We start from the raw sequence: 27050 nt of genomic DNA, 5'->3' as shown, positions 1-27050 counted from the left end.
AAAATTAAAGGTGCCTGTGTAGCTAGATCAATTCAAAATCAATTCATAATAGATCGAATATTTATTAACAAAATATATAAACATTACAATGTCCCAGTCTTAAAGTGTTTTTGACTGAGAAAAGTGCTCAAAGTCTTATCAGTAGAACACAATGGTACTCTCTCCTTAATGATACTGATCTGACTGACTGCCTATCAGAGCCATCGTTCAGACAGAGAAGGGAAAAGGGCACACAGTGAAGGTGGACTCAGGAGGAAGGAGCTGCTCTGATCCAGGCTGTGGCAGGAGAGCGCAGAAGGGCAGCTTGGGTAGTAATAAGCTGTACACCATTGTTCGGTTATGCCAGTATTGTTTGAAAACACCAACATAAATGTATTAGACCTGCTCCACACTACTGGACTAGCCCGGGGGTTTGAGCAAATGCTGTCATGTCCTGCATTCTGGTGCATTTTACCGTATATGCTATACTATAAATACTGTATAAATCAGCAACCTACAAAAATCTTTATTCACGCATTATCTTTATTCTTACCAATCTTTGTAACATGGACAGGGGATTTGGACAGATCACCATGGTAAACGTAAACATTTAGACTGAATTTAAATACTGGAAAGTGTTTTATTGTTAGGAGCCCGAGCCAAAGCTTTAAAGAGCTGCATGTGGCTCTGGAGAAAGTGGTTGCCGACCCCCGCACTTCCTCAACAAGGACAGGGGGAATATCAGAGGGAACGGATCACCACAGGGACTGGGGGACCACCACAGGGACAGTGGGACCACTACAGAAACAAGGGGACCACCACAGGGACAGTGGGACCATCACAGGGAACGGACTACCACAGGGACTGGGGGACCACCATAGAGACAGTGGGACCACCATAGGGACTGTGTTACTGGCTTAACTCTATACACTGGATTCCCACAAAGTGGCATCAAAGAAAGGTTTATCTTTCTATTATGCACAACTTGCATGTATCATACAATTATGCTTTGCTTTAATTTAATTTGAAATACAATACAGGAATATACAATGTTGGCCAAGAAAGACCCCCCAAGAATCAGGTTGCATGGAGCCCCACAGACCTAAATTCAACCCTGATTGAGGCAACCTCGGACAAATGATGCAGTAAAGAAACAGAGACCAAACAGCCACTTTATAATATGACTATTTACCCACAGAAAACACAAAGGTTTAACCCAGCTGTAGTCACAAGCTGCAGTGCAACAGAAACATGAGGCGGTGTCTATCTTTTGCGGTGAGACTGTTCTTTGGAGAATCAACAATGAGCGAAGAAAACAGTTATTATCTGCATTTTAAATACATTACCCAATGCGCTAAAGCCTTTGAACGCTGCTCTGCCGTCTCTACCTCAGCCTGTACTTAATGCTTCGCTGCTGTATCCACAAAACAAGAATATGGTTGATTTATGATCGTTCTAAGCAGGTCTCATAAGCTTTCCATTGTGGCCTCATTCTTTCAGCAGGTATTGAGCTCCACGACACATAATGAAGAAGGTGCAGGCCTGCTGTTTATAATGCCGTTCTGCAGTTACGGGCGAACTGAGTAATGCGCACTGCCAAGGGATTTATTTTTTGTCGTAATTATAGCTATTGTTGGGTTTTGGCAGTGGGAAAACATGTTGTGGTTATGAAAATTAGACTAAATGAGGTGAAACGGTAGAAGTGGATGCATGTAGGGCAGCAAGATTGTAAAGAGTTAAGTAATTAAGTAAACAACAAAATATCCTGTTCACACGGGCAAGTAAAATATAGATGTTTAAAACCACATTCGGAAATTGGATTGGTTTGACATTTTGGATTTCTGTCTTTTCTCAAATACAAACTTTATGGATGAATGGGTTAAAATAGGCATGCTTTATGAGAGAAGGTAATCCTGATGCTAAAATTAAAAATAAAATGTCTATACTCATCTGGGGGTACGACATACAACCTGCAAAAGTTAATTTATTTTTTTTTGCTTTGTAGTTAAATAAGATATTGTGTACTGCAATATTGATTTATAACATATAATATTAACTATAACATATAAATCTTCACTTTCTACCTTCCATTATCCAAAAGTCACCAGAAATATCCTTGGAGATGTTTTTGAGAAACATATTTATAAAACACTGTACATTTACTGAAATTTAGAGTTAAAGTGTGTAATAAATACCCAAAAATAATTAGTTTGAACTTTTTTTGTGATTTTTAGAATAAACATTTCTAAGCTGTCATTTATAGAAACAGTATTTGTGAAAAGTTTTCAAAAAGTGTTTCTCAAACTACTGTCTCTCACCCACAAACAGAGCAATCGTTAGTACACCATCCAAATAGAGGTATAGAATTGTTTTTAAGACGGGGTGGATAATCAAGAGATTGATAAATCGTTCCACAAATAAAATCCAACATAATCAATGCAGAAATACATTAAACTTAATTAATGTGACGCTTTATTCATTTCTTGAAGTTGCAGAAATCCACGTCAGTCTTTGGCTTAGTAAATCTGTTAAGGCCTTGATCATGTGTTTTTATTTATTCATTTTTGCTATTTTATTTTGTATTAGAACATAGAGCAACAAAAAGAAAAACAACAGAAAAGGAAAAGGGTGAAATAACGAGCTGGACCAGGTAGAACAAGTAAAGGAGTAAAAGTAAAAGAAAAAAAAAGGGAGTGGTATCAGAAATTACATTTTTTGAATAAGAAAAATAAAAAAGAGGAATTAGATCATATCAAGATCTATATTATTGTCCCATTAAAAACAAAAAAGTGTCTATTTTTAAGTTGTGTTCTGGGTTTATTTTTTTGGTTTGATGGTCCATGCATGACAACAACTGCAGGAGCTCTACAGGAGCTGTTAGTACCAAAAACACTGAGAAACCAGACTAAAGTGTAGGACCATCTATTCGGTTCTCTTAATATTCGCACATGTCCATGCAAATTGTTCGTGGTTTAATGTTTAGAAATGGGAAAGATAAGCTAGATGTTCCATAAAGGTTTGTTAAATACCAGCACTGCATTCCATAGCAACATAATCGTGATTCCAGGAGGATTTATGGACAGCCGGGCCTTGTGTGTACATGGTGTCGGCTGAAGTGAGTTACCATCTTTGCACCCCTCTCCTCTCTGCTCGGGAATGTAATGGCTCTACTGGGGCCCACAGACTGCTTCTTCAGCGTCATTAAAGGACTAAATTGAACAGGTCTGGGCTCAGCTTCATAATGAGTACCCTCGCCTCCCCGACATCCCCCCTGCTGCTCCCTTCTCGACCTATCCATTGTTCCACCACACTTCTGATCACAGCCTCCTGACACGGTTTGGTTGTTATTTTGTAACAGAGAACAGCACCTTCGTCTCATCTGGTAGTAACCGATTCAAGTGATAAATCTGATCTATCAAAACCAGAAGATTAGTGGTTTGAATCCAGCACTTGTTGTGTTATTCGATAAGAAGACCATGCCTACCTGTGTGACACAGGTATTTTAAATTTCTGAGTCTGGTGTTACCCAAACAGGACAAATGCATTCTTCATTAATCAAAACTAAATTGTACCTGAAGTTGTTGTCATTTAGAAATTCCAAGATTGTTGCACATTTAACGTCTCTTTATGTAAGGCATTGGGTTTGGGTCTTGACGTGAGTGCTGTGTGTTGATAAACAGGAAACAGCTGATGCTAATGTGTGCTAGCTTTGTTTTGATAATTCTCTGCCTACATCTAGTGTGTAGGTGACTGGTTCCTAGATGTAAAGCGCAGTAGAACAACGGTATATAAAATGTGACCATTTCCCATTCAACATACACAGAGAAAAATATAAATGCAACATTTTTGTATTTTCTTTTTTGTGGAGGTCTGGGAGGGTGGGTAAAGCAGTCAGTATCTGGTGTGAACATTGTGCATGTTTGGGGAGCTCTGGATCGGTGTATACGACAGCATGTTCCATTTTCTTCCAATATTCAGCCACCAGATAGCAACCAGATATTGACAGATTTTTGACCCTCCCCAGACCCTCAAAATAATGCAAAACCGAACATTTTAGAGTGGCCTTTTATTGTGGCTGGCCAAGCCTCAGGCACACCTGTGAAATATCAATGCAGTCTCCTCAGCATCTTGATATACTACATCTGTGAGGTGGGATGGATCATTAATATTATTGTAAGTTGCTCAGTAAGTTGTCATAAAAAATGGGAGAAAAAAACAGTTTTTATTTGTGTTCAGTGTATAATTTAGCTTCACTGGAAATGCAGTAATTTATCACTAGATCTAGTCAACATCTGGTGAGAAAGTATTCTGTTTAGCTTTATGCTGTCTTTTTTTGGCCTTTTGTCATAGCTAAAGCTGGCCTGTTATATATAAAAGCTGGCCTGTTATATATATAAAAAAACTGAGCTGAAATGTTTTAATGGTTGCCCAAAATCTCAATTATTACATTGTATTGTCTTTTTTTGTCACTGCTTCCAGTTGTCAGTGCTCAGTGAGGTGTGACAGAGGGACATTTACAGGGGCCGGGGGGCCTTCTGGGGTCTGTCCGGTCACCCCACCCCCCCACAGGGTCACACCGTCCCGGGCCCTTATGTGTCGTCAGAGATCGACCCACACCCAGGGCCCTAAATCACGCTCCATTTGGGGGGACAATTAAGTTTGGAGCTGGAATATGTGCTGGTTTTATAGCGTCGGTCAATAGCATTGGTCAATAGCACTCAGCGACTGGGGGGCCTGGGGGGAGGGACTTTAATTTAGACCAAATACATTTATACAGGCTGTGTGTGTTAGGGTGATGAATGAGAACAACATGTAAACAAAGGATTGCAGGCAGCAATAAAAACAGCATTACGAATGACAAATGTGTGCGGTATTAGGAGAACATATTGTCCTTGTAATCCTGAATCCTGAATCCTCCGATTTTGACACTACAGTCTGACCACAAGAGTAGACTAGGAGAGGCATTCATGTGCACCAGGTAAGAAACAAACAGGTAAATAATAGTGAATATACGTGGACTCACTCAGCAAAGATGACAAACTACACTCCCTCCACTGCGGACTAGCATGTGTGGTTTTGTTTTTGGTCCTTTGCGTCAAAGTGAAACCTACCAGAGCTTCAGTGTGCTCTTCCCTGAAAGTGTAACTGTCAATGTAAACGGGTTGTTGCTTATCTTTACTAAAAGTGTAGTCATATGTATGATCGCCATTTTTATTAGCAGTTATAGCAGTAAAATTGTAGCGAGAATGCTAAATTACTAGACACCCCTTATCGGTTCTTTGACCTGCTCTAGACACAAGAGTACAAGAGTAGTCTGACAGGTTTGGGGGCATTTATAAGGGTTTAATAATCATTAACAGATAATAGATTTACCACAGCTGGTATTCAAACGTGTAACTCCAGCTGTGGCTGTCAGTGGGAGTCCAGTGTAACAGATGTTCCAACCAAAACCAACCCCAAGGCCAGAGTGGCTAATTGACCAAATATTGAGATGAATGTAGCATTTACGCGCCTGTCAGCGGTGACCCCTGGCAAGCCTGCAGGGGGCAGTACAGAAGTAACAGTAGGGGCTGAGCCGGGAAAGAGCAAGTATATGTGACCGTGGTCCGATGGCGCTCTGGGCTCGGCTCCAACAGTCTGATGCTTTGACTTTGAGCGCATAGGACGCTAACTGTTTACTAGTTTTACACTGCCAAAAAATGAAATGACACACTTTTCTCCACTGATATTGACACAGGTATAAAGTCTCTGAATTGAGTCTGTTGGTAATATTAATTTCACATGTTCTGTACAAACACTGTTCACAAAGACATATTAGACAGGTACCTGACCAGCCAACACCACACGCTTTGAAAATACTTTACCAAGATGTTTTGGTCTAGAATCATATCCAGCCTCTCCGATTTCCAAAGGGCGTGATTGACAGGTGGATTAACAAATCAGAGAAACTCATGGTCGGTTTGAGTCTAAAACATGGCGGCTTACGAGGAAAAAATCTAATGAAAATGAAAACGGCGCTGAGTCAACAAGCAACGCTTTAACCTTCATAAATCTGAGGTAAATTAAGTTATATATTTTGTTCCGAATGTTTCCAAAATATCTGAGAGGAGACGTCTTCTCGTTTGAAAGACACATGACCCAAATTTGCAAGGAATTAGAGATTCCAGATCCTTCTGCATTTTAACAGAATGTAGGAAGGCACTGGCTGCTCAGGCAACAATGTGACAGTGACTGATTAAAGATTTAAAGCTCGGCTCTATAACTTCATGACTAAAATTTAAATTTAAAATAATAGAATGCTTTTTTTCATTTAGGACCTTTTATCGCACTGACTCATGCTTGGAAATGTTGCTCCATTGGCGGCAATATTCCACAGTAAGAAGAAAAAAGAAAAATCACCAAATTCTGAATTGATCTTAACCAATGCATTGGCGTCAAGACCCTTGTTATATTCCCAGTGCATAATGCAGCTAACATTATCCAAACCCAATGCATTACTTAAAGAGGTGTTAGGAAAGTGAAAGGCGCAGAGAAGTGAAATAAATGCAGAAAAAACCTGAGGATAAACAGGTTCCTGTTTAGTTTTCGTTTCCTGAATTGCTGAGATAAGCCTCATGATTAAAAACTATCATTTAATTACATTTTAGATTTTATTTATTAAGTTTGAGTGACATCAGCTGCTCAAAAAGCAGAGCTCGGCCTCTTTGCCAGGCCCGTTGTCGTCGTGGACAGAGTCAATGAAACCTTCTTCCCACCTCCTCTCAATGAATAAAACATGTCAACACAAATACATATTTACATGTTCAGCTGTTGCTTTATTATTTATGATTATTTTCAGCAATACAAATGATCTCGTATGAAGAAAATATGTGTGAACTACTGTGTTACGTGAATGCACAAAACATAAGGAATGTGCGATAATGGACTGCTAATATGACGACAGACTTTTATGCAAATAGCTCTGAATGCCTCTGATTTTTTGCAAAGATTTTTTTTTTAACAATGATGATATTTTCCCTCATATTTCCCACATGGAATATGAACTTATCCTTTGTGAGAGCTTTGGCTGCAGTTAGTTGTTATCGCAGCATTCAGGCTGGAGAGAGTGAGAGAGGGAGAGATGGAGAGAGAGAGAGGGAAAGAGAGAGAGAGAGAGGGAAAGAGAGAGAGAGAGAGGGAAGAGAGAGAGAGAGAGAGGGGGAAGAGAGAGAGAGAGAGGGAAAGAGAGAGAGAGGGAAGAGAGAGAGAGAGGGGGGGAAGAGAGCGAGAGAGAGAGAGAGGGGGGAAGAGAGAGAGAGAGGGGGGAAGAGAGTGAGAGAGAGAGAGGGGGGAAGAGAGAGAGAGAGAGAGAAAGAAAGGGAGATAGAGAGAAAGCGAGAGAGAAGACGGGGAGAGAGAGAAGGAGAGAGAGAGAGAGAAAGAGAGGGAGAGAGAGAGAGAGTGTGTGAGAGAGAGAGAGAGAGAGGAGAAGAGAGGCACAGAAGGGGAGAGAGGATGAGTGAGGGGGGGTGAAAGACAGGTGGATTTGTGGGTACAGTGGACAATATGTTTGTTGCATATGAGGGGAATAGGTGCTGGAGCTGAAATGTATGAGCTCTATATACTAGAGATCCAACTGGAGTAACTTTCTGGCACAATACTTTTACTCCTACTTAAAACATATTCTTACTTGAGCAAAAGTGTTGACCAAATCATCTCATACTGTCAATATAACACTTTTAAAATGTATGTTTTGTACACCGCTCCATCAGATATTATCATTTGAAAAATCATGTGTTTTATGTGAATAAAATGTCTAGAACACATACATTTGAGTTGTTTTGTAAAGCATTCATCAAACTTGATTCAGAGCTTGTAATTCCGCAGCTTTGGGTCTAAATAGTCAAATAGACTGTGCTAGTAAAGTCATTTGTCCACCATATGTAGCACCAGCTCTACACTCATGAGATAGTAAATAAATATGTAAATACCAGTTCTTTTTCCAGCCGTGTTTCCTCCCCAGGTGCCAGTTCTGAGCTCCTCTGATGTTCACATTATTAATCACCCAGTGCGTGCTTCCCCCACTCTTCTTTACCCGAACATGGAGCCCCTTGTCCCAGCCGAGAGTTCCCCAAACGGCGCTCAGTCTGATGGTGAGTGATGCCGCTGCCTGCCCCCCTGACCCGGGACACAATTAAACCTGCTTTTAGCCCGTCCCGTTGGCGCGGCGCAGCATGCTTGCCTCTAACCGCGCGTTTTGTCTCCGTCAGATTTTGATTCATGGTTTTGCTCTTGGTTTGTGTAATTAACATGGAGGGTGTGAGCAGACCCGTACAAAGGGCTTTCCTCACGAGGGGACACAGGTGGAAGTCTCTTTTGAAAAAACTTTTAAGAGTAGTTTTCTGACCACTTAACTTCTGCCTGACTAATATTTTCTTTAGTAACAGTACTCTTACTTGGGTAAAGCTTGGGTGAAAAATAATTATAATAACTGATTTGGTTTTGAGACCATAAGATCTCATCTCTGCTGCAGATGATCATTCTGATGCTTCATCAAGACCTGTCACATGCACAGACTGTAGTGTGAAGTGGCCGGGATGAAAATCAGCACCTCCAAATCTGAGACCATGGTTCTTAACCAAATTTTTTTTGTAAACTTGTCAGGATGATCTGTGCTCAGAGATTGCAGAAAAGAGTTCGGTGAGAAACACCTGACTCACAGTTCACAGTTCACAGGCCCCTGGTCTTTCAGCTCAGTGTTATGAAGCTAAATTCACATATTTGTAAGCAGATAAATCAGTATTACATTGACCCAAATGTGAGAAAGAACGGAGCAGAATGCATTCAAGTAAAAACAAACTTTTTCTGGTGCTGCCCCTCAGAGGATGGATGAGCTCTCCTTGTCTCTCCTCTCAGCTCTCTCTGTCTCTCTCCTCCTCTCAGCTCTCCCTGTCTCTCCTCTCAGCTACCTCTGTTTCTCCTTCCCCCCTCTCAGCTCCCTCCCTCTCTCCTCTGCTCAACTCTCTCTCTGTCTCTCTCCTCTCAGCTCCCTCTCTCTCTCCTCTCCTCTTTTCAGCTCTCTATGTCTCCTCTCCTCCTCTTGGCTCTTTCTGTTTCTCCTGTCCTCCTCTCAGCTCCCCTTGTCTCTCCTCTCCTCCCCTCAGCTCCCTCTGTGTCTCCTCTCTTCCTCTCAGCTCCCTCTATCTCTCCTCTCAGCTCCCTCTGTCTCTCCTTTCTTCCTCTCAGCTCTCCCCGTCTCTCCTCTCAGCTCTCTCTCCTGTCCTTTCAGCTCCCTTTCTCTCTCCTCCTCTCAGCTCTCTCTGTCTTTCCTCTCCTCCTCTCAGCTCCCTCTGTATCTCTTCTCAGCTCCCTCTATATCTCCTCTCCCCCACTCAGCTCCCTCTCCTTCTCTCAGCTCCCTCTATCTCTGCTCTCTGCTGCCCAGACAGTGGATGGGTCAGTGTTACCTGTCTGTCTGCAGTGGGCCAGTGGAGACCTCTCGCTTCACTGCGGTGAAGAAGCACTCACGTTACTTCTTACTTCTTCGCGTTACTTCCCCGTCCACCCCAAGCCACCTCTTGGAAGTGCACCTGGTGGAAGACACACGCTGAAAATAGTGTCTGGGCCAAAACTTTCTAGTTTCATTTTTTCAGAAGAGAAAGAGTCACAAACAATGGCAACAGCGAGGCTTATAGTCATATGTCTGCTTAAACACCAAAAGTGAGGCGCATCAGACATAAATTATGGCCCTCCTCCTCTTTTCTTCTGTGTCTGACGTCCTGATCTGTTTGGACAAAGCTCCAAACAACACAGGTTTTCCTCTCATAAATCCATGGGAAGTTCGTCCATTGATAGACCATATATCAGTCTATGTGCCATTAGAGACTCCAGAGTGCGTTAGCATCACACCTAGCCTAGCACCGCAACTCTCTGTTTTGTGTTTGCTCTCTTCTTTCAACAGTCGCACTTCACACGTGAAAAAATTACCCGTAGCAGCCGAGCGGACACTGTTGTGGCTATGCACTCTTCTTCTATCTTTTATGCCACCCACGAACGCCCACTCCATCAAACCTCGTGCATGAGCACGCTTCAGCCCCGCTGCTACCCGTGCATTTGTTTATTAGCGCGACAGATCGCATCTCTCATCTCCGCAGATTTCCGTCTCTTCTGAGCTCAAACACAGTCTTTCTTTGTCATCCCTCAGCCATTTTTGTACTGCGCGGTCCGAAGCATGGAACTACACTGAAGGAACTTGCTGCCAGCTTCGCTAAACACACATCGGCATATCAACCACGCATGCGCAGCCAGGGGAAGGTGCTGCTATCCTGGGAACGAGCCAGAACGAGCCTGCAGGTGTGCAGTTGGACGCAAGGAATGATTGACATGTGGGAGAACAACTCTTTGTTCTTGTTAGAGCTGGGAATCAAAAGGCCACGAGTCGATGCAATACACGATACACAACCCCCGATACGATAATGTCACGCTATTGCCATACCTGCGATAATCGATATATATATAAAAAAACTACTACCAAGTAAATTTCCTTCGGCAGTATCTTTACCTTGAAAAAAAAAGCTTCTAAACTCCTCTAAAGATCCTGTTACTACTCTCTTCTGTGTCGTTTACTCGAGCCGATGTGTGAATCTAGGCCAGTGGAGTGGAGAAGACATTTGCATGCAGGCCGCGGAAAATATATGAAAATATGAAGACGAATGGCAGCACTGCAGCAGCTGACAGAAGAGAGAGGTAACACTTTTACAGTAAAGCCTTTATGTGGGGCAGGTCTGGACACAGCCTGACTGACAAAACTGAGGGGAAAAACACGGCCAGAGCTGTCATTAGCGGCACTGCGCGGATATCACAGTACAAGGCGCTGGGTTGTGTGGAGTTTACAGCGGCCTGATGGTGCAGCTCCAGGGCACAGGAGGCCGAGGCAGACACAGGGGCTTCAAGTCAAGAGGAGCAAGAAGAACGCAATAGTAGTTTATAGTAATCTTTGAAGTTACAATGTCCCGTGTAAATCTTGTTTCCGACTGAAAGAGCATATGTTGAGAGAAACTGAAAAAAATGAAATTAAACTTTTTAATATATATATATATATATATATATATGTACACATATATTTTTAATCTAAATTTTTAATCTTTGAAGTTATAATGCCCCATATACATCTCTGAGTGTTAAATGATTAAAATAATCATCGCCTTAAGAGTAAAACCATCTCACATTAATTTTTGGTACATGAAATAGTATAATAGTATTACTGATTTAAAACATTAACTAGACTCAAAAAGTAAACTCAGACTCAAACTCAGAAGGTATTTTCCAATAGAATAATGGTAAGTTACCGGCAGCTGTTTCCCTATAGTAATGGTACTTTAAAGCTTACACTTTAGAGTAGCGATCCCCAATTTTTTTCCTCACAAGGACTGGTACAATCACAAGACTTTTATTTTTAACAGTGTAAAATGTGTGCAATCCCTTCTGTTTATTTTAAAATAGCATATTACTTGTGTAATATTTGCTGTTTATTAGATCAATTGGCTCTATATTTTCATTGTAAAACACATATATAATGTTGAAACAAAGCAACATAAAACGAATAATAATACATAGGTTACATTTGTCTCTGGGGACCGGTAGCGGATGGCCCGGTTTTGGGCCCCGGGCCCGTGGTTGGAAACCCCTGCTTTAGAGTATTACTGTGATATTTCTACCATAGTTTACTGTAAATTAACATTTAGCATTAACATTACTTTTACATTATATTTTAAAAACAATGTACTATTAATTTAACAGCATTTATGGTATTACAATATTCCTGCTTTATTTTCCCTTTATCTCTGTAATATTTTCAGTTCTATTTCTTATTCATTTAATAATAAAAGGGACCCATTTTATTTCTAATGATTCAGGCTTACCCCACGGTCTCTGCATTCATCACTGTCACATTCCTATCTTGATTTACCATGTGCATACCTCTACTCACACTGTCAACACCTCACACCCCAGCTGCTGTTTCCTTATGCATCAGTAGGGGGAGCCCACAGCCTGCACTCAGAAGCTCTGGAGGTAATGTTGCTGGGCAGTGCAGCAGGCAACAATCCACTCTTTCCAAACAGCACACAGCTCTGGTTGGCTCATAAGCATAATCAGAGGAGATACCGTTCATGTATATTCTGTTCTAATCCGCTGCGTTCATGCTCACATATGCAGACATGCTCAATCATTTATCGATCTCTGACCAGGATCATATTTACAATTCCGCCTCAATATCCCTGCGCATTAATAACACATGCAACGCGGCATCACATTTCTCTCCACAAGCAATAAACTGGGCTCTGTTTGTGCACAGCTCTGGACATTGTGTGGAATTTGCGTTTTGTGTACTGATGAAAACTATATAGTAATAAGAATGTGTAGGGATGTTAAGATTATTTGGTTGATCAGAGGTTGGTTGAGATTATTCAGGTCACAATATGTCCACCAACCAGAGAGTCAGAGTTTCGATTCTCGCTTGGACCAAGTTCTGTTGTGGTGTCCTTAGGCAAGACACTTAACCCACAGTATGAAAGAGGTGTGTGCGTGAATGTGTGATGGTGGTCAGAGGGGTCGATGGGGCAGATTAGCAGCATTGCTTCTGTCAGTCTGCCCCAGGGCAGCTTTGGCCACAATAGTAATTTACACAACTGAGTGTGGGATGAAACAATAATGATAGTGTGGTCAATTAATCGCAACTAATCGATTATTGAAATAATTGCCAACTAATCTAGTCATTGCATTATCGTAAACATGTCCATACGTAGCTTCCAATACATATCATGATCCGAGAAAATAAGTTTTGTGACTGAAATTGTACCACGGAAAATGTGTAAATTGAGTATATTTGATGAAGCTCTTTTTCACTCAAATAAACTCAAATAAACAACGGCTTCACTTCAGTTTCATCTGGGGCAAATATAGTGAAAATATTTTGCACTCTAAACAACTAATTGATTAATTGAAAAAAATAATCAGAAGATTATTGATTAGCAAAATGATTGTTAGTTGCAGCACTACTACAGTCTCATGTTTTGAGAGGCTTCGACAAGCCTGTAAAGCTCATTTCAAGTGTATGATATTATTATGATATTATAAGTACTTTTTTATCAGGCTGTTTATGTGACACTATCATTGCTATTTCATTAAGAAAGTTTGATTTCATAAAGCTTGTGAGGAATTGTGATTCATTGGACTTACAAATGAAGGGAACAAAATATGTCACTGTTTTCTGCTCAAAATGCCAACAATTGTGATGTTTAGTTTCCCAATAATGAATACAATTTATTACATTATTTAATAATGTACAAAAAAAAAAACATGTGGGGCGGCACGGTGGCACAGTGGTTACCACTATCGCCTGAAAGCAATAAGGTCTTGTGTTTGACTCCGGGGTGACGTGGGACCTTACTGTGTGGAGTTTGCATGTTCCTCCTGTGTCTGCATAGTGTGGGTTTTCTCTAGGTGCTCCGGTTTACCTTACCATTAAAAACATTAAAAACCTCTGGTGCAACATCTCAGTTGGCCTTTCCTGATGAAATAAAGTTCAATATACTGTGTTTTAACTGTGTTAATAACCTATGTACAATTATATTATTATCAATAAATGCTTACACTTTATAATGAATACACCTAATCGGCTGTAGCATTAGTAATTAACATGAACAAAGGCTTAATTAAAAATAAAGCTTAATTATGAGGTTAGGTTATTAATGGAGTCTTAATACACTTTTTTTCATTATGAATTTAGTCTTGTTTTTTGCTTTATTAAAGTAGACAAATTATGCAACATCAACACAGCAGTGTTTCCTCATCATTTGTTTACTCAAACTTGTATTTTGATTGATTCCTGCATGTTTGAGTAATCCTGTGTTGTCCTGAAACTGAGGCTCGAGGGCTCAGAAAATAGTTTTCATCTACCACCTGTCCCCGCCCACATCCTTGTACTTAGTTGGAATTATTTGAAACAATAAGACTTTGAGCTTTGTAATCCCCGACCTTTTCCCCACACCCTTAATACATATAGAACAATAATGAATATGCAATACTTAATAGAAGCAGTTAACATGCATCTCTCCATTAACATTCACATAATCTAGTTTGCAACTCTTTTTCAGGGAATAACTGGCAGGAAGTTTGTACCTTTAGTGCATATTTTGGGTTGATGGGGGAAACTGGAGGAATCCCACCCAAGCACGGGGAGAAGTATGCAAATTCAAGCCTGGAACCTTCTTGTTGTGGGACTTGAATGTTTGCCACCAAGCTGCCTGATAATGCTCCTACTACTACTCCTGCTGCTGCTGCTGCTGCTGCGTGGAAGATTCTTCTTCTTATTATTATTATTTGAACGCTTCCCATCAATATTCTATTTCTCATATGTTTTTCATATTACATTTTATACACGTGTTCTACTTTAAGACTTGAGAGTGGAAATGGGATGTGCACCTTGAGACTGACCACGGGCTGCTCATCCAAATGCGAATAAAAGTCTAACTCCGTTCCATAATTCAAACCCATCACGTTCGGACAGGGACATTGCGCCGGTGCGTAATTACGCATTGTATCCTCCTTGGTTCAAGCTGCTGTTGCTCCTTGTATGCCCACTGCCTCTCCCCGCGCTCCCCTGCTCTCTCCCCCGCTCCTCTGCTGCTCCCTGTGGCGCACAAGTGTCTCCTCTCGTGCGTGTGCGTGTGCTGCGTGTGCTGCGTGTGCCGTGCTCCTACAGCGGCAGCAGCGAGCCTGACGCACCCGCATCAGCCTCACCGAGCGCGCAGCGGAGGAGGAGGAGGACGATGTTGTCTTGACTTGTGACTTGACGTGGTGTGGTGCTCCTCCGGGTCTCGCTTTTACGCATGGAGACCCAAACAAGTTAATTTAAGAAAAAAAATACAAACAACTTTTGGAAAAGGAAATAAGAGATGCGAGTTGGAGAAAGTGAGATCTTGCTGAATGAAGCGTGGAGACATCGCGGAGATTGAAGAGGTGTCAACGGCAGCGCGAGTGCGCGGGAGCTCCGGGGGGGGGGGGGGGGGGGGGGGGGGGGAGGCTTGTTTGTGTTCTGATGTGGACTTGGAGCTGTTGTTTCACTGGAGCCCGGCGCTGTTGTCACTGCTATAGCTGCGGATAAACTCCCGGAGCGAGCCCAGGTCAGAGCCGGCGACGGGCGAGCCAGCTCCGAGGTCGGGATACAAGCACGGCACAGCTCCGGGGCGCGCCGCTGCTCCATGGATCTTTACACTTTTTGGAGATTGTGAAAGTGGATTGTGTCAGTGACGACTTATTGAACCAGTGGACAGCTGCTGCTGCTGCTTCTTACGAGGACGAAAAGAACAGATTTTCGTTTCTTTTTCGTCGGATTTTGGCGCAGAACTTGTGGATTTTACGCGTGGACGGTGGATGTTTTAATATGCGAGGATGAGTCCGCTGGCGTTCGTGCTCGTTACCGGATTATTTCTGTGTTTACGAGTGAATGGTGAGTCTACTGCTGCTTTGCGTGGCTCTTCTGAACTTTTAAACTGCTTTTTAAACGTTCCAAGCGCAGGTTTTTCTGTTTGTTGTTGCTTCTTGCAGCCTGGGTCGGAGAGTTGGATACATGCCAGTGCTTATGTGTTATGGGAACAGCTCATTCCGAAAGCTTTTAAGCATTTCCTACTATCCCTGACTCTCAAATTCACAAAATTAGTGGTTATTGTTAAGCTATTCACTTCATATTGCCCAAAATCCCAGTCAGAATCTCGATTGGGTTCAACAGATTGTCCCTCATTTAAGACTCTGAATGGCTCAAACAAAGATGATTTAGATTCAAAAACAAATATAATGCAATGATTCCTGTTTCAAATGTCATATTGTATTATATAAAGGAGTTGCACATGCTTTATAATGCCTTCATTTCACTTAATAGAACCTTGATAGATCATTAAAATTGGATAACATTTTTGCCAATTTTTGCAAATGTTCTGTTTGAATGTTGTTGATTTTCTCAATTGATTTTTCATTTTCTAGTGTCATAATTTAATGGCTACTTCCATATACATTGTACTGACTGAACAATGATACTGTAAATAGAGCTGGACTTGGCTAAATGTGTAAATTGTATACCTTTTTGTAGTGTTTATTTGGCTTTGGTGAGCGATAAATCCAAAATAATATCTTAATTGATATTTTTTTTAATATAACTTATCAATGCAACAGCCTGTCCCACCTTCTCTTATAAAATTCTCATTAGTGGTCAGTATAATGAAGCTTTAGGTATGGGCTCTGGCAGGTTTAACCCATCTTCACCTGGCTCGTGCCCTACTTTTACCTCCCATTTACCTGATGAATTTTTAATATTAATCATCTTCAAATCGCAACAGAGTGGTTGGTCATTTCTTGCACCCCACCTCACTCACCTCCCCCTTCCCTCCTCTCCCCCTAGTTCTTTTCTCCTCTCTCATTCTCAATCTCAGCGCTCAGTGTGCCAAGTCAGCAGCAGCTATGTGTGATTTTACAGCGCGACCCATCGACATATAGGCAAAGCGTTCTAATGGCAGAATGAAAAGGGTCCGGGCTGGTTGTGATGACCCGCATTTATCACAGGAAGGGGAGGGGCATGGGTGAGGGATGGGCCAGCTTTGGAATAGAAACATATAGAGGTGGACAACATTTGAACATGGAGGATTCTAGGATCAAAAAGGCTACACATGAATATATTTATGAACGAACACCACCTGAATGTCATCACTGAGATAATCCCCCCCAAAAATATGATGATGAGATATTCCTTTCTGTCATTATATATGTTACATTAGATTGTAGAACTAACATCACATTAGTGTTTGAAATAAGTTTGTTTTTATTGTTGTTGTTATCATGTCAAATGTCTTTATTTCTTTGGATTTTCAAGGTTTTTTTTTTTTTTGCCCTTCAGAAATGTCGTAAAATGTTGTGAATGTAGATTAGGTTGAAGTAACTGACGAAGTAGTCCAACCACAACAGTTGGGCAACAAAAGTTTACAACAAATCGTGACTGTAAACTATATATCATATTTTGAACATCAAAACACACATAAATACCTTTATTATTCAATCACAATGTCATGAAATACTTAACAAGTTCTGATTTTCATCTCTAATACACTTTATTTGTGGATATCATTTATCTAGAAACCTCCAGCCGCCATAGTTCAACCTTTATTTGGTTAAAAATGTATTTGAAAAGTCTCAATGTACAAAATAAATAACCGTTTGACTAATAGACTACTACAAATATTAATTAGTTCTGTGTGGATGGTGGATGGATTGGCTCTAGAATAGAAACACACGTTATACTGTAAAACTAACAGCGCATTAATGTAAACTCAATCAGAAATGTTTTGAAATATCATGAATTTAGATGAGGCTGAAATAAATGATATTAGATAATAAATTGAACCATAAAAGTACACAAAACGTATATCTTACCCTTGCTTGAAAGATATTGCACACCGTAACCAACACATTATACTGTGAGATTAAACAAGAGTACTGGTTTAAATGTGTGAGTGTACCTTTAAAACTGGGCAAGCCTATCTGGGGCTCATTCAACACAAAGCTGTGAGTGTGGTGTAATCGGTAGTTTGCAAATGAATGGTTAGTGCACCAGAAGTGAGTCATGGGGTTGTTGAATCAAATATGAAATAAACATGTACGGTAAATATGATTGGTCTATAGATTAGATATATTAGCATTTGTGTTAACATATTATGCCAATTAGCTTTTTTGAGCTTTTAACCATGTAAAAAACATTGTTCCCTCATCGCAATCATACTTGGAGTTGTATTAGCTTCATTCACACTTGTTTCATTGATCCTGCTTCTCTGAGGCTCAGAAAACTCAGTTTCAAATTTCCCAGATGTGTGATGTCAATGGTAGAGCTCCGGAGGGCTTTCAAGCTTTGAAGTCTGCCTCAAGTCTGCCTCAAATCCCATTAATTACAACTGCATTAAATTAGCATATTGGGGCAAGCTAGCTTTTGTTTTATTCCCCCATGGTAATTCCCACTGTTGCCAGTAGATGGAGTGCTAACACAATTCCCAGTAACACTTCATTTTAACTACACATATTCCTACCTTAGTAAAGCAGAATAAAGACTTCATTCATAGTGAACATATCATTTATTAAGAATGATTCAATTTTAACTACTTAACTAATGCTCTAACCCTAATTCCTAACCATAACCTTAATTAAGTCTACTCTGGTTATGCTATTCAGCCCAAATCAAGCCTAATAAGCTATTTGTTCATTGTGAATTAAGTATTTAGTCATGCTTTGTTAATGCAAATTAAGGTATAGTTATTATAAAGTGGTGCTTGAATCCTAATTAGTGAATGTCTTACATATAAAAGTGGTTTTCGGTACATGCATTATTTTTAGTTCTAAAACTTGAGATTCAAAAGCAGCAAAGAAAAACAAAGAATTTACTGAAAGTATAGAATTTATTAGATTTGGTTGTGAATAATATGGCCGTTTGTTCAGCTCCCCCATAAATGTAAACTTCCACAACATGTTTACCTTTGACAATACAGAAATAATTGCCTCAAATCACTATTATGACCAATATAAGTGTTTTGTGCTGTGCTTACGATCTGCTGTAAAGCGAACTGCACGTTCCCATAAACCGAACGTTCCAAGGCATTTAAATCTCGTGATTGAAGCCAGTTGAATGTGCGTCCTTTGTGTGGGCCACTCCTTGTTTTTCTCTTTCAGCCGCCTGCTCTTGTGCACTGAGCGAGGCAACAGTGGTGTAGTGGGTTAAGAAGTCACCCACTCACTGTAGAGTTGGTGGTTCAAAACATGTATCACAATATTCTTGCATGAGGTTCCACAGTGAATCAACACTGTAATTCTCCCTGTGGCCCTCAGAGGCAACTGTTGTTGTGATTTTGGGCCTTACAAAAATAAATTGATTTGATTTGATTTGAATTCTAATTAAATGGAAAGGTATTTTGAAGCTGCGGGTGAATAGGAAAAAGTCTAGAAAAATCTTTTGTACGATGCTAATCATGTCATGTTTTCACAAAAATGGCTAAAATTGGACATATTTGTAACATATGAATCCAAAAAAATTATCAAGTTAGGTTTAAATTTGGGTTTAGGTTTAAAGTGACAAAATATTTCAGTATTTGCAAAAACTTAAATCAGTGTTAGAATTATATATCAAGAAATCCTAATGTACAATCTGTAAAAAAAAAAGTATTGATTAGGCAGAGCATAAGAATATGTCTGTTTGCCGTAACTCGACCGACCCGGTATAAAACTAGCCGACTGGAAAAAAAAATCAGCATTTTGTCAAAATGACGACAGATTTATTTATCTAATGTTGCCTACTCACCGACTGTTCTTTTCAAAAGCGCCGAGTTCATTTATTGCATAGCGCTGGTTAACTTATCTTTTATCCCAAGGTACAAACAACGCATTGCACAATACATATATGTTAACATTTTCAGTCATCCATATGCTTCTGTATTTAGCAGACCATGTAGGAGTGCACCAGTATTGCCTTTATTTTTGTTGGTTTGCATCGCTCTGTCCACTGGGGTTACCACCGCTCATGTCATTCTGCGTCATGGTGTCGCTTCATATTAAATTGAACCTGTGCTTTGCATTCTGGGACAAAAACACGCCCAGCAGCGTAATCACAACAAACATGGCGGCGCCCGTGTCCCGCTCATGTTCGGCATGTTCCCCCCCGCTCGCCTTCGCTACCAAAATAAAGGATAACGGTGTACAAAAGGTCGATTGAAATATCTTAAAATTGGAAGATTTTGTCTCCTGATCGGGTTGATCGAGACGTTTTCCGTCATTGACTGTTGAAGGCTGTCCCCTGGCGGTCACTCTGAATCAAAAATGGCGACGATTTTGATCTTTTTTTTTTTGCCTTCAAAGTAAATTTAAACTTCAAAGAATTTACCTACCGACCGACCCGCTTGAAAAATGTTGAGTCGGGTTACAGCAAACATACAATTTATTTGGTTCAGCCTTACGTTAAATTAAAATTAAATAATAATAATAATTAAAATGTTTGGTCATAGTCTAGAAATGTTATTATATATGTACTGTTAAAAGCTATATTGTATAAGAAAATTAGACGGATCATTTATTATTGATGTTTTGTGAATCACATTTCAAAACTGTAGTAGTTTAGCAGAGTTGTTTTGCTCCAGATTCTGATGGTTAGAACTTTCTCTCATAAACAATGAGCTTTACTGTAAAATGAACAGCATGTTACCGTAAACCAGAGCCTTACAAAGCATTGAGACCTCGTCATTCAAGTCAGTTGAACGCTGGTCCTTTGTGCGAGCCGCTCCTCGCTGCTCTCACATAGACACACAAGCGTGGGCCTTTGCAGTGTGGTGTAAGTTATGATTCACAGCTGTTTACTCTGCTCTGTTTGTTCTGCTCAGCCTCGCTCTATTACACTGCCTCTCCATTCACCTGTCACTGCAGGTTTCTGCACTGGACTTAAGGAGTTTTGGGTTTGAAGATCAGCGGCTGGTCATGTAGAATATTGGGGGGACTATTTGACATTACGTTTTTTATTTTCTTAATGTCCAAAAGTGAATATTTTACATTGACTGTATAAATACACATTTTACAAACACAGTTACAGCTGAATTAATGAAGTAAACAAACTTTATTTCCACTTTTGGTAATGTTAATATTATGAGGAAGATACCATTTGTGAGAAAATACATTTGACATAAAATTACAATTTACACTCTATAAAATTGCAGATTGTAAAGAGCGAAACAAAAATCTCAGTGATACTGTACCTTACAGTGCAGAGTAGCAATTGCTACATTAAGAGAAGATAAAAAACCTGTTTCATAAAACAGAACAGAAAACAAAACAGAAAGATCAGCTTCTAAGTGGCAGTGGCAACCTTGTTAACCTGGTTAACCTGAAATATACGTGTATAACATTTAACATTTATTTATTGATTCATCACAGACAACAAGTATTTTATAGCATTCTTTCATGGGTTTTCTAATAACCAAAAGATATATTTATGATCCCGTGAGGGACACGCACCTGCTACACTGTGTCTCCAGCGTAAACAATGTAGCTCCATGGCGTAAACACTTCTTTTGAATGGGCGATGAAGAAAATTGCCCATTTTAGAAAGCTCAAATATAGCTTCCTCCACTTGCGTGGCTGGGTTCTCCCTTAGATATAGGGTGAGGAGCTCAGTCACAAGGGAGGAGCTCGGAGTAGAGCCACTGTATCTGTTCTGGATACTGCTTGGGCGCCTCCCTGCGTAGGTGTTTTAGGCATGTTCCACCCGAAAGAGGGTGGAACATTGGCTGGCCTCTTGGCTGGCCTCGGAACGTCTCGGGATCTCCCTGGAGGAGTTAGAGGATGTGTCTGGGGAGGGGGAAGTCTGGGAATCCCTTCTTAGACTGCTGCCCCCGTGACTGGGCCTCGGATAAGCGGAAAAAGGTGGATGCATCCATCCATCCAGGGATTTGATTGGCTTAAAGGCGTAATGGATGATTTTTCGCCGATTTGAGAACTCGGGCGGAAGTGCACATGCGCACTCCCCCGTGCGGACTGACACAACACACGTGCGTTTGTTTATTAGCGCGAAGGATCGGATCGCATCTCTCGTCTCCCGTAGATTTCCGTCTCTTCTGAGTCAGCTCGAACAGTCTTTCTCCGTCTTAATGTCCTTTACACTGAGGGAACTATATTATGATAGATCCATGCGCTTAGACATGGGGAAACGTGCTGCTTTCCTGGGAACGAGTCAACGAGGCTGCAGGTGAGCAGTAGGTGCATCCTATGATTGATACGTGGCAGGACTAATCGGCTGTCCACGCCACGAGGAAATGAGACTCAGATTTTGGCCAAAAATCGTCCATTACGCCTTTAAGATTCCCATTGCTTTTCTACCAGGCTCATGGGCGATTTTCAAACAGCCCCACAATCTACATTGAAAAGAGACGCAGGCTACATCACACAGCAGACCGCAGACAAAGGGTCCTATATATATATACATATTTTTATTATTTTACATATTTAAACTAATAATGATATAACATAATTCTGAACAAATTATATTGTTTTTAGACAAAAAAAATTGTCAATATCATTTGACATAATTGGCTGATTGACAGGAGGGGCGTTGCCCCATCGCCCTTAATGGACCAGCCACCACTGAAGATTGGCAATGCTGGAGATATGGTTGGACGAGTCTTGGATAGTTTGGAACTTATTGTTTGTAATGGTTCCAGTCAAATCAGAACTTTCAAAAGGAATAATATCTAAATGATATACATTTATTAACAATTTGGACAGCCACTCTACCAATTACATTCAAAACAAATGGGAAATGGAGGGTCATTTTATTTTGACTAAACAAAGAATAGAATATATATGTATAATATGTATAATATGTGACAACTATTATACATTATACTGTATATTGTACTGAGATATACATATAGGCAAGGCAAGTTTATTTGTAGAGCACCTTTCATACACAAGGCAATTCAAAGTGCTTTACACAGCAGGAAAATATATTATATGTACATCTCAGTGGAAGACCAGAAAATCAGATGTTTGGAGGGAATTCTGTTGGAAAATGTGTCACGTTTTTTCTTAATGCCATGTCAAAGTGCCAATTATTCACAAGGAGATTCTAACTATTGGAGAAACTGTGGCAGCCAGGAGGCAAACCACTATCACGTGTGGTCTTGTCGCTCTGAAGTACTGAGATGAATAATGTTTTTCTGACCATTTATGACATCATCATTCACTGGATTTCAGAATCCAGGAGCATCCTCCTGGCTGCAGCGAAAAAGACCCTGGAATGGAAATGGATGAAACAAAGTGCACCGACAATCGATGAATGGACTAATATTATATTGGACATTTGCAAAAATAATTTGTAAATGGACACATTTGACAGACTTTGGACTAAATGGGATGATAGTTTTGGTTTACATGTGCCTTAATTTATCTATTTTTGTTTTAGATTGTTCTCACTCTGGTCTTGTTTTGTTTCACTGTATTTGTTTTTCATATTCTATTAAAAATGATAATAATATGGTTCCAGACTAGTGGACTGTTTGTAGTGCCAGAAAATGCCTCAAGACATTGATCTATTTGGTTGTTTCGTTTGTTCAAATGCTATTGTCAGGATTAGTATGGCCCCTAAGGATACAGTTGTCATGACACTAAGTACATTTACATAACCAGTAAAAAATCTAATAATTAGGTAATGCAATACATAGATATTTTTTCCCCTTGTCAGTTAATCAGTGGGTCTTCAGACTTTTTATATAATTTTACTATATATAAATAACAAGTTATACAGTTTAAGGATTTTTTCATTGAGTTAAATATAAGACGGACTAGATCAGGTTATGTATGTTATGTTTTGGTGGATGATAAATTTCATGTTGTGTTTTATTGTTCAATGTATAACGATTTGAGGATTTATTTGTATAATATGACCCAGTATAAAAATCCTGACTTGTTTTTGCTTTGTGAAGGAAAAAATCTGTATTTGAAAGAGAAAAAACATTCATTCAGTTATATTTATACAGAAAAATCCTGCATTTTTGGACAATGTTTTTGAGTACATTTCCCATTGTATCTTTGATTTAGTCTTTGCTGATTTGCTGGTTGCTAAGCAGTGGCTCCTGGCATTACTTAAGTGTAGAGCATCTTCCTCCCCCTCTCCCCTCTCACCCCCCCCAGAACCATCACCCAGTTCGCTCTTTATTAAGGCTAATCTGAGGGCCCTTGGAGCGGGAGGGGCCGTGCTTTTAAGGGCCTACTTATGGCCTCACAAAAAGAGCTTGAGATGTATTCAGTGGACAGCCAACAAAGCACCTCCCTGTGAAAAGCTGTTGGCCGTGGTTAGTGCATGGTGATAAATGTACTGGAGACGAGGAGAGGTGATGAGGGGGAGAGAGTCTGTTTTAAATCAGAGGAAAACATCCAAGTTATCAAATTATTAGCAGCAGTTGGCATTGGCAATGATATGGATATAGTGTACAGAAGGTTTCAGGACATGAGAAGGGATGAAAGTCAGTGTCTTGGTGCCTAGTGGATCAAGTATGTGCCCACTAAAGAAGGTTACAGTTCAATATTGTTGTGTTGTGTTGTCGAAAGTAAATCGGATACTAAATTACACTAAAGGTAATATCAAAACCAGATACTCAACAACAAATGAGAAAATAAGAAAATATGATTTGCTTTAGAATGTCTTTTGCTTGTATAAGACCACATGGCAACATAAACTGTTATTTTATGTTGAAAGTGATAGATGATAAAGTGTCAAGTCCATTTTATAATTATTTTATTTATTTTTATTTGTATTTGTATTGCAATAATCTGTCCTGTAACTTGACCTGCTTGTCTGTTGGCGGACCCTCCAGCAGAAACGTTGCATAGAGCACCTTTACTGTTGTTGCTAAAAAAAACAGATTGAATATTGCACACTGGAGGATAAAATAACATATTGCATGACCAGTTTTGTGTCAATTTTCCCAACATTTGAAAGACTTTGTTGGCCTTCAGTGACACCTCTGCCACAGTTTGGGACCTCTGCTCTCGTATTATACATGCCTTCCATAGTGACCCCTGACCCTGCAGTTATTCTGGGACGTCCTACTGGTGATGTAATGTTCCTCCCCAGTGCCAGGGATGAAGACAGGCAGCAAACCAAATGGTTCTCCAACTGTTCTTCGAGTCACACTTCGGGTCGCACATTCACGGTTTAGGCTCGGATTAGGATCTGAAATTAGTGTTTGAGGAGAGAGACAAGGACCAAGGGGGTGATGGTGAGAGGAAGCGAGTGAACGAGAAGCTAGAGGGTGTAAGGGACTAGAGCTACAGTAAACTTGTCGACTGGTGTACATATCCACATCATCAGGGCAGTGAATGAAGATGACTGAACTGTAGTATAGTGTCATTTAAATGTTATTGTTTAGGATGTGTTAGAATTGGTTAAGTAAGGAGCATATATCTCAAAATAAGATGAATACTTGGATCTAATATTCAGAATTAGATTAAAGGGACTGTGCCTGATTTTCTGAAAATGTGAAAACAGATCAACTACATTCTAAACTGTTTGCAGCAGTCTAGTGTGTTCCTCACTTCCTCTCTTGTTTCAACCATACACATTGTAGAAAAAGATTCAGTTGTAGTCATATGGAATCTGTTTTGAGGGAAATATTAAATGTTTCGACCTTCATCCCAGGGTCATTCTCAATCAAGACCGGGAACTCAGATATTTAGCCTACTCTGAGTTGGCCCTGCCCACCGGGCGGGATCTCCTGACACAGGGTGTTTTTGGTTTCACCAGAAACTAAACCTCTTTGTTTTCTATCAAACTAGCTAAAGGGCTAATAGTAAACAAAGAGGCTAGTTTAAATGGAATACTCCTGGACGAATGAGGGATTACATCAACAACCATACGAATTGTGCACTGTAATGAGTTTATAACTGCTTTTCACAACTTTCAGAGGCCAGTGGGAGATTTGCCGTCACAGTAAAACAACAAATAGCATGCCAATCGCAAATTTTACATTATATCTCCACTGGAGCAAAGGCAACGTGGAACAAATCAGATACAGTCTCTATAAGTTTAAATATTTTGATTATTTGGAGAGTGGAAGAGACTTCGAATGTTGATCAACCTCACCCACTTCAAAGTCCTCTGCGGACTTTTTAGACAAATTCAAATATTTGGAGATTAAAGGCACAATGGAAGTTAATCAGCTTTGTGCTAACAACATTTTTATAATGCAGTAGTTTTCAGCCTCTCCCTGATTGTGTGTCCACGACTCGAGCGTGTGAAAGATTCCTACGCCACAGCGTAGCCAAATCACTGTGGCCAAATTCAAGCTTGCTCAATAAGACATTTTCATTCATTGCACACTTTGTGTTCTTGTCAAGACTCAATAAAGTATATTAAACAGACTTGTTTGGTCATGGGATGATTCATTTTCTGAGAAGCTGTCAGTCTGGGACTACTTTCTCACCACCGCTAGAATCCACAGACGCCGCGGGAGTATCGGCGAGGCGCGAGGTATATCCCAAAGTTGCGAACAAAAAGCAAAGTATTTCTGGGGTCAGGTGGTACGGTGAGCGCGGGGGAAAGCACGGCGCCGGTGCCAGTCCTCTGCGCTGGAGACCCAGATGGACCCAGAGCCTTTGCACTGTGCAGCCTCAGCCCCTGTTTACATTCCCACTTCCTCCACGCTGAGACTACGTCACAGTGTGGGCGGGGGACACACGCTCTCACTGAGACTACGTCACGGGTTGGGCGGGGGAGGAAGATCGTTCTTCGTAAGGGCGGAGGCGAATCTCAAACCAAGCCTGCATTTCCGGGTTTGTGAGTGGGGTCCAAGATATGGGTGATATTTCATAACTATTATGTTATGGGTGTTGCACAACACTTATTATTATCATCAAATATACCCTTAGAGTCGACTACGAAACGGGAAATATAGCATGATATGGGATCTTTAAATTAAATATTAACAAGGCATTTCTTACGTGTTATGTTCTTGTGTTTTTTACAGTACAGTATACAGCCTATTCTGTATGTGGATCATACATGTGGCACACAGCCTAAATGCCCGAGAAAGTGCCTTGATAACACATTGTACATGAGCAGTTCAGTGTGCTTGGGTCTGTGCGTACTCTAACAGTTTTACCTCCGCTTTACCAAGCTCAAGCAAAGCATCCTCAGACATTTGCCGAGCTAATGTATGTGTGTTTTATCTGTGAAAACGCATTAAAACACAGTGACAAGACTGTTTAAAGTGCACTTTGGAGTTTCGATGGAGATGTTATTGCTGCATCCTTACAGGTTCTTTATCACGCATGTTATAATATTTTAAGTTTCCTCTTCAATGAAAACATACTTGCAGTTGTGTTCAGTTTCATTCACTTATGTTTAACGCAAAATCCCACATGTTTAGGCTGCATTCTTTTCTCAAACTGAAAACACTTTATTCGATCTTGTCATGTCATTAAGTGGGAAGACAGGAAGAGCTCCACTGTGTTTTTAAAAT

At 40.4% G+C, this 27050-nt stretch overlaps 1 protein-coding gene across 5 annotated transcripts in view; it reads left to right on the top strand.

Annotated features, from left to right (window-relative positions):
• Positions 1–27050, top strand: part of robo2 (roundabout, axon guidance receptor, homolog 2 (Drosophila)) — a 614701-nt gene that overhangs the window by 302746 nt on the left and 284905 nt on the right. The window contains exon 1 of one of the 5 annotated variants that reach the window (XM_072460453.1): positions 15041–15469. The exons of the other annotated variants lie outside the window; for them this stretch is intronic. Coding sequence (XP_072316554.1) covers positions 15412–15469 — 58 coding nt within the window. The 5' untranslated portion in view covers positions 15041–15411. Of the gene's footprint in view, positions 1–15040; positions 15470–27050 lie in introns of those variants that run through there. 5 annotated transcript variants of the gene reach the window in all.

Source organism: Eucyclogobius newberryi, unplaced genomic scaffold (assembly GCF_026437365.1).
Source record: "Eucyclogobius newberryi isolate DKJ021-1_F unplaced genomic scaffold, fEucNew1.0.hap1 SCAF_10, whole genome shotgun sequence".
Taxonomy (NCBI): domain Eukaryota; kingdom Metazoa; phylum Chordata; class Actinopteri; order Gobiiformes; family Gobiidae; genus Eucyclogobius; species Eucyclogobius newberryi.
This window is presented reverse-complemented; position numbering and strand designations above follow the sequence as displayed.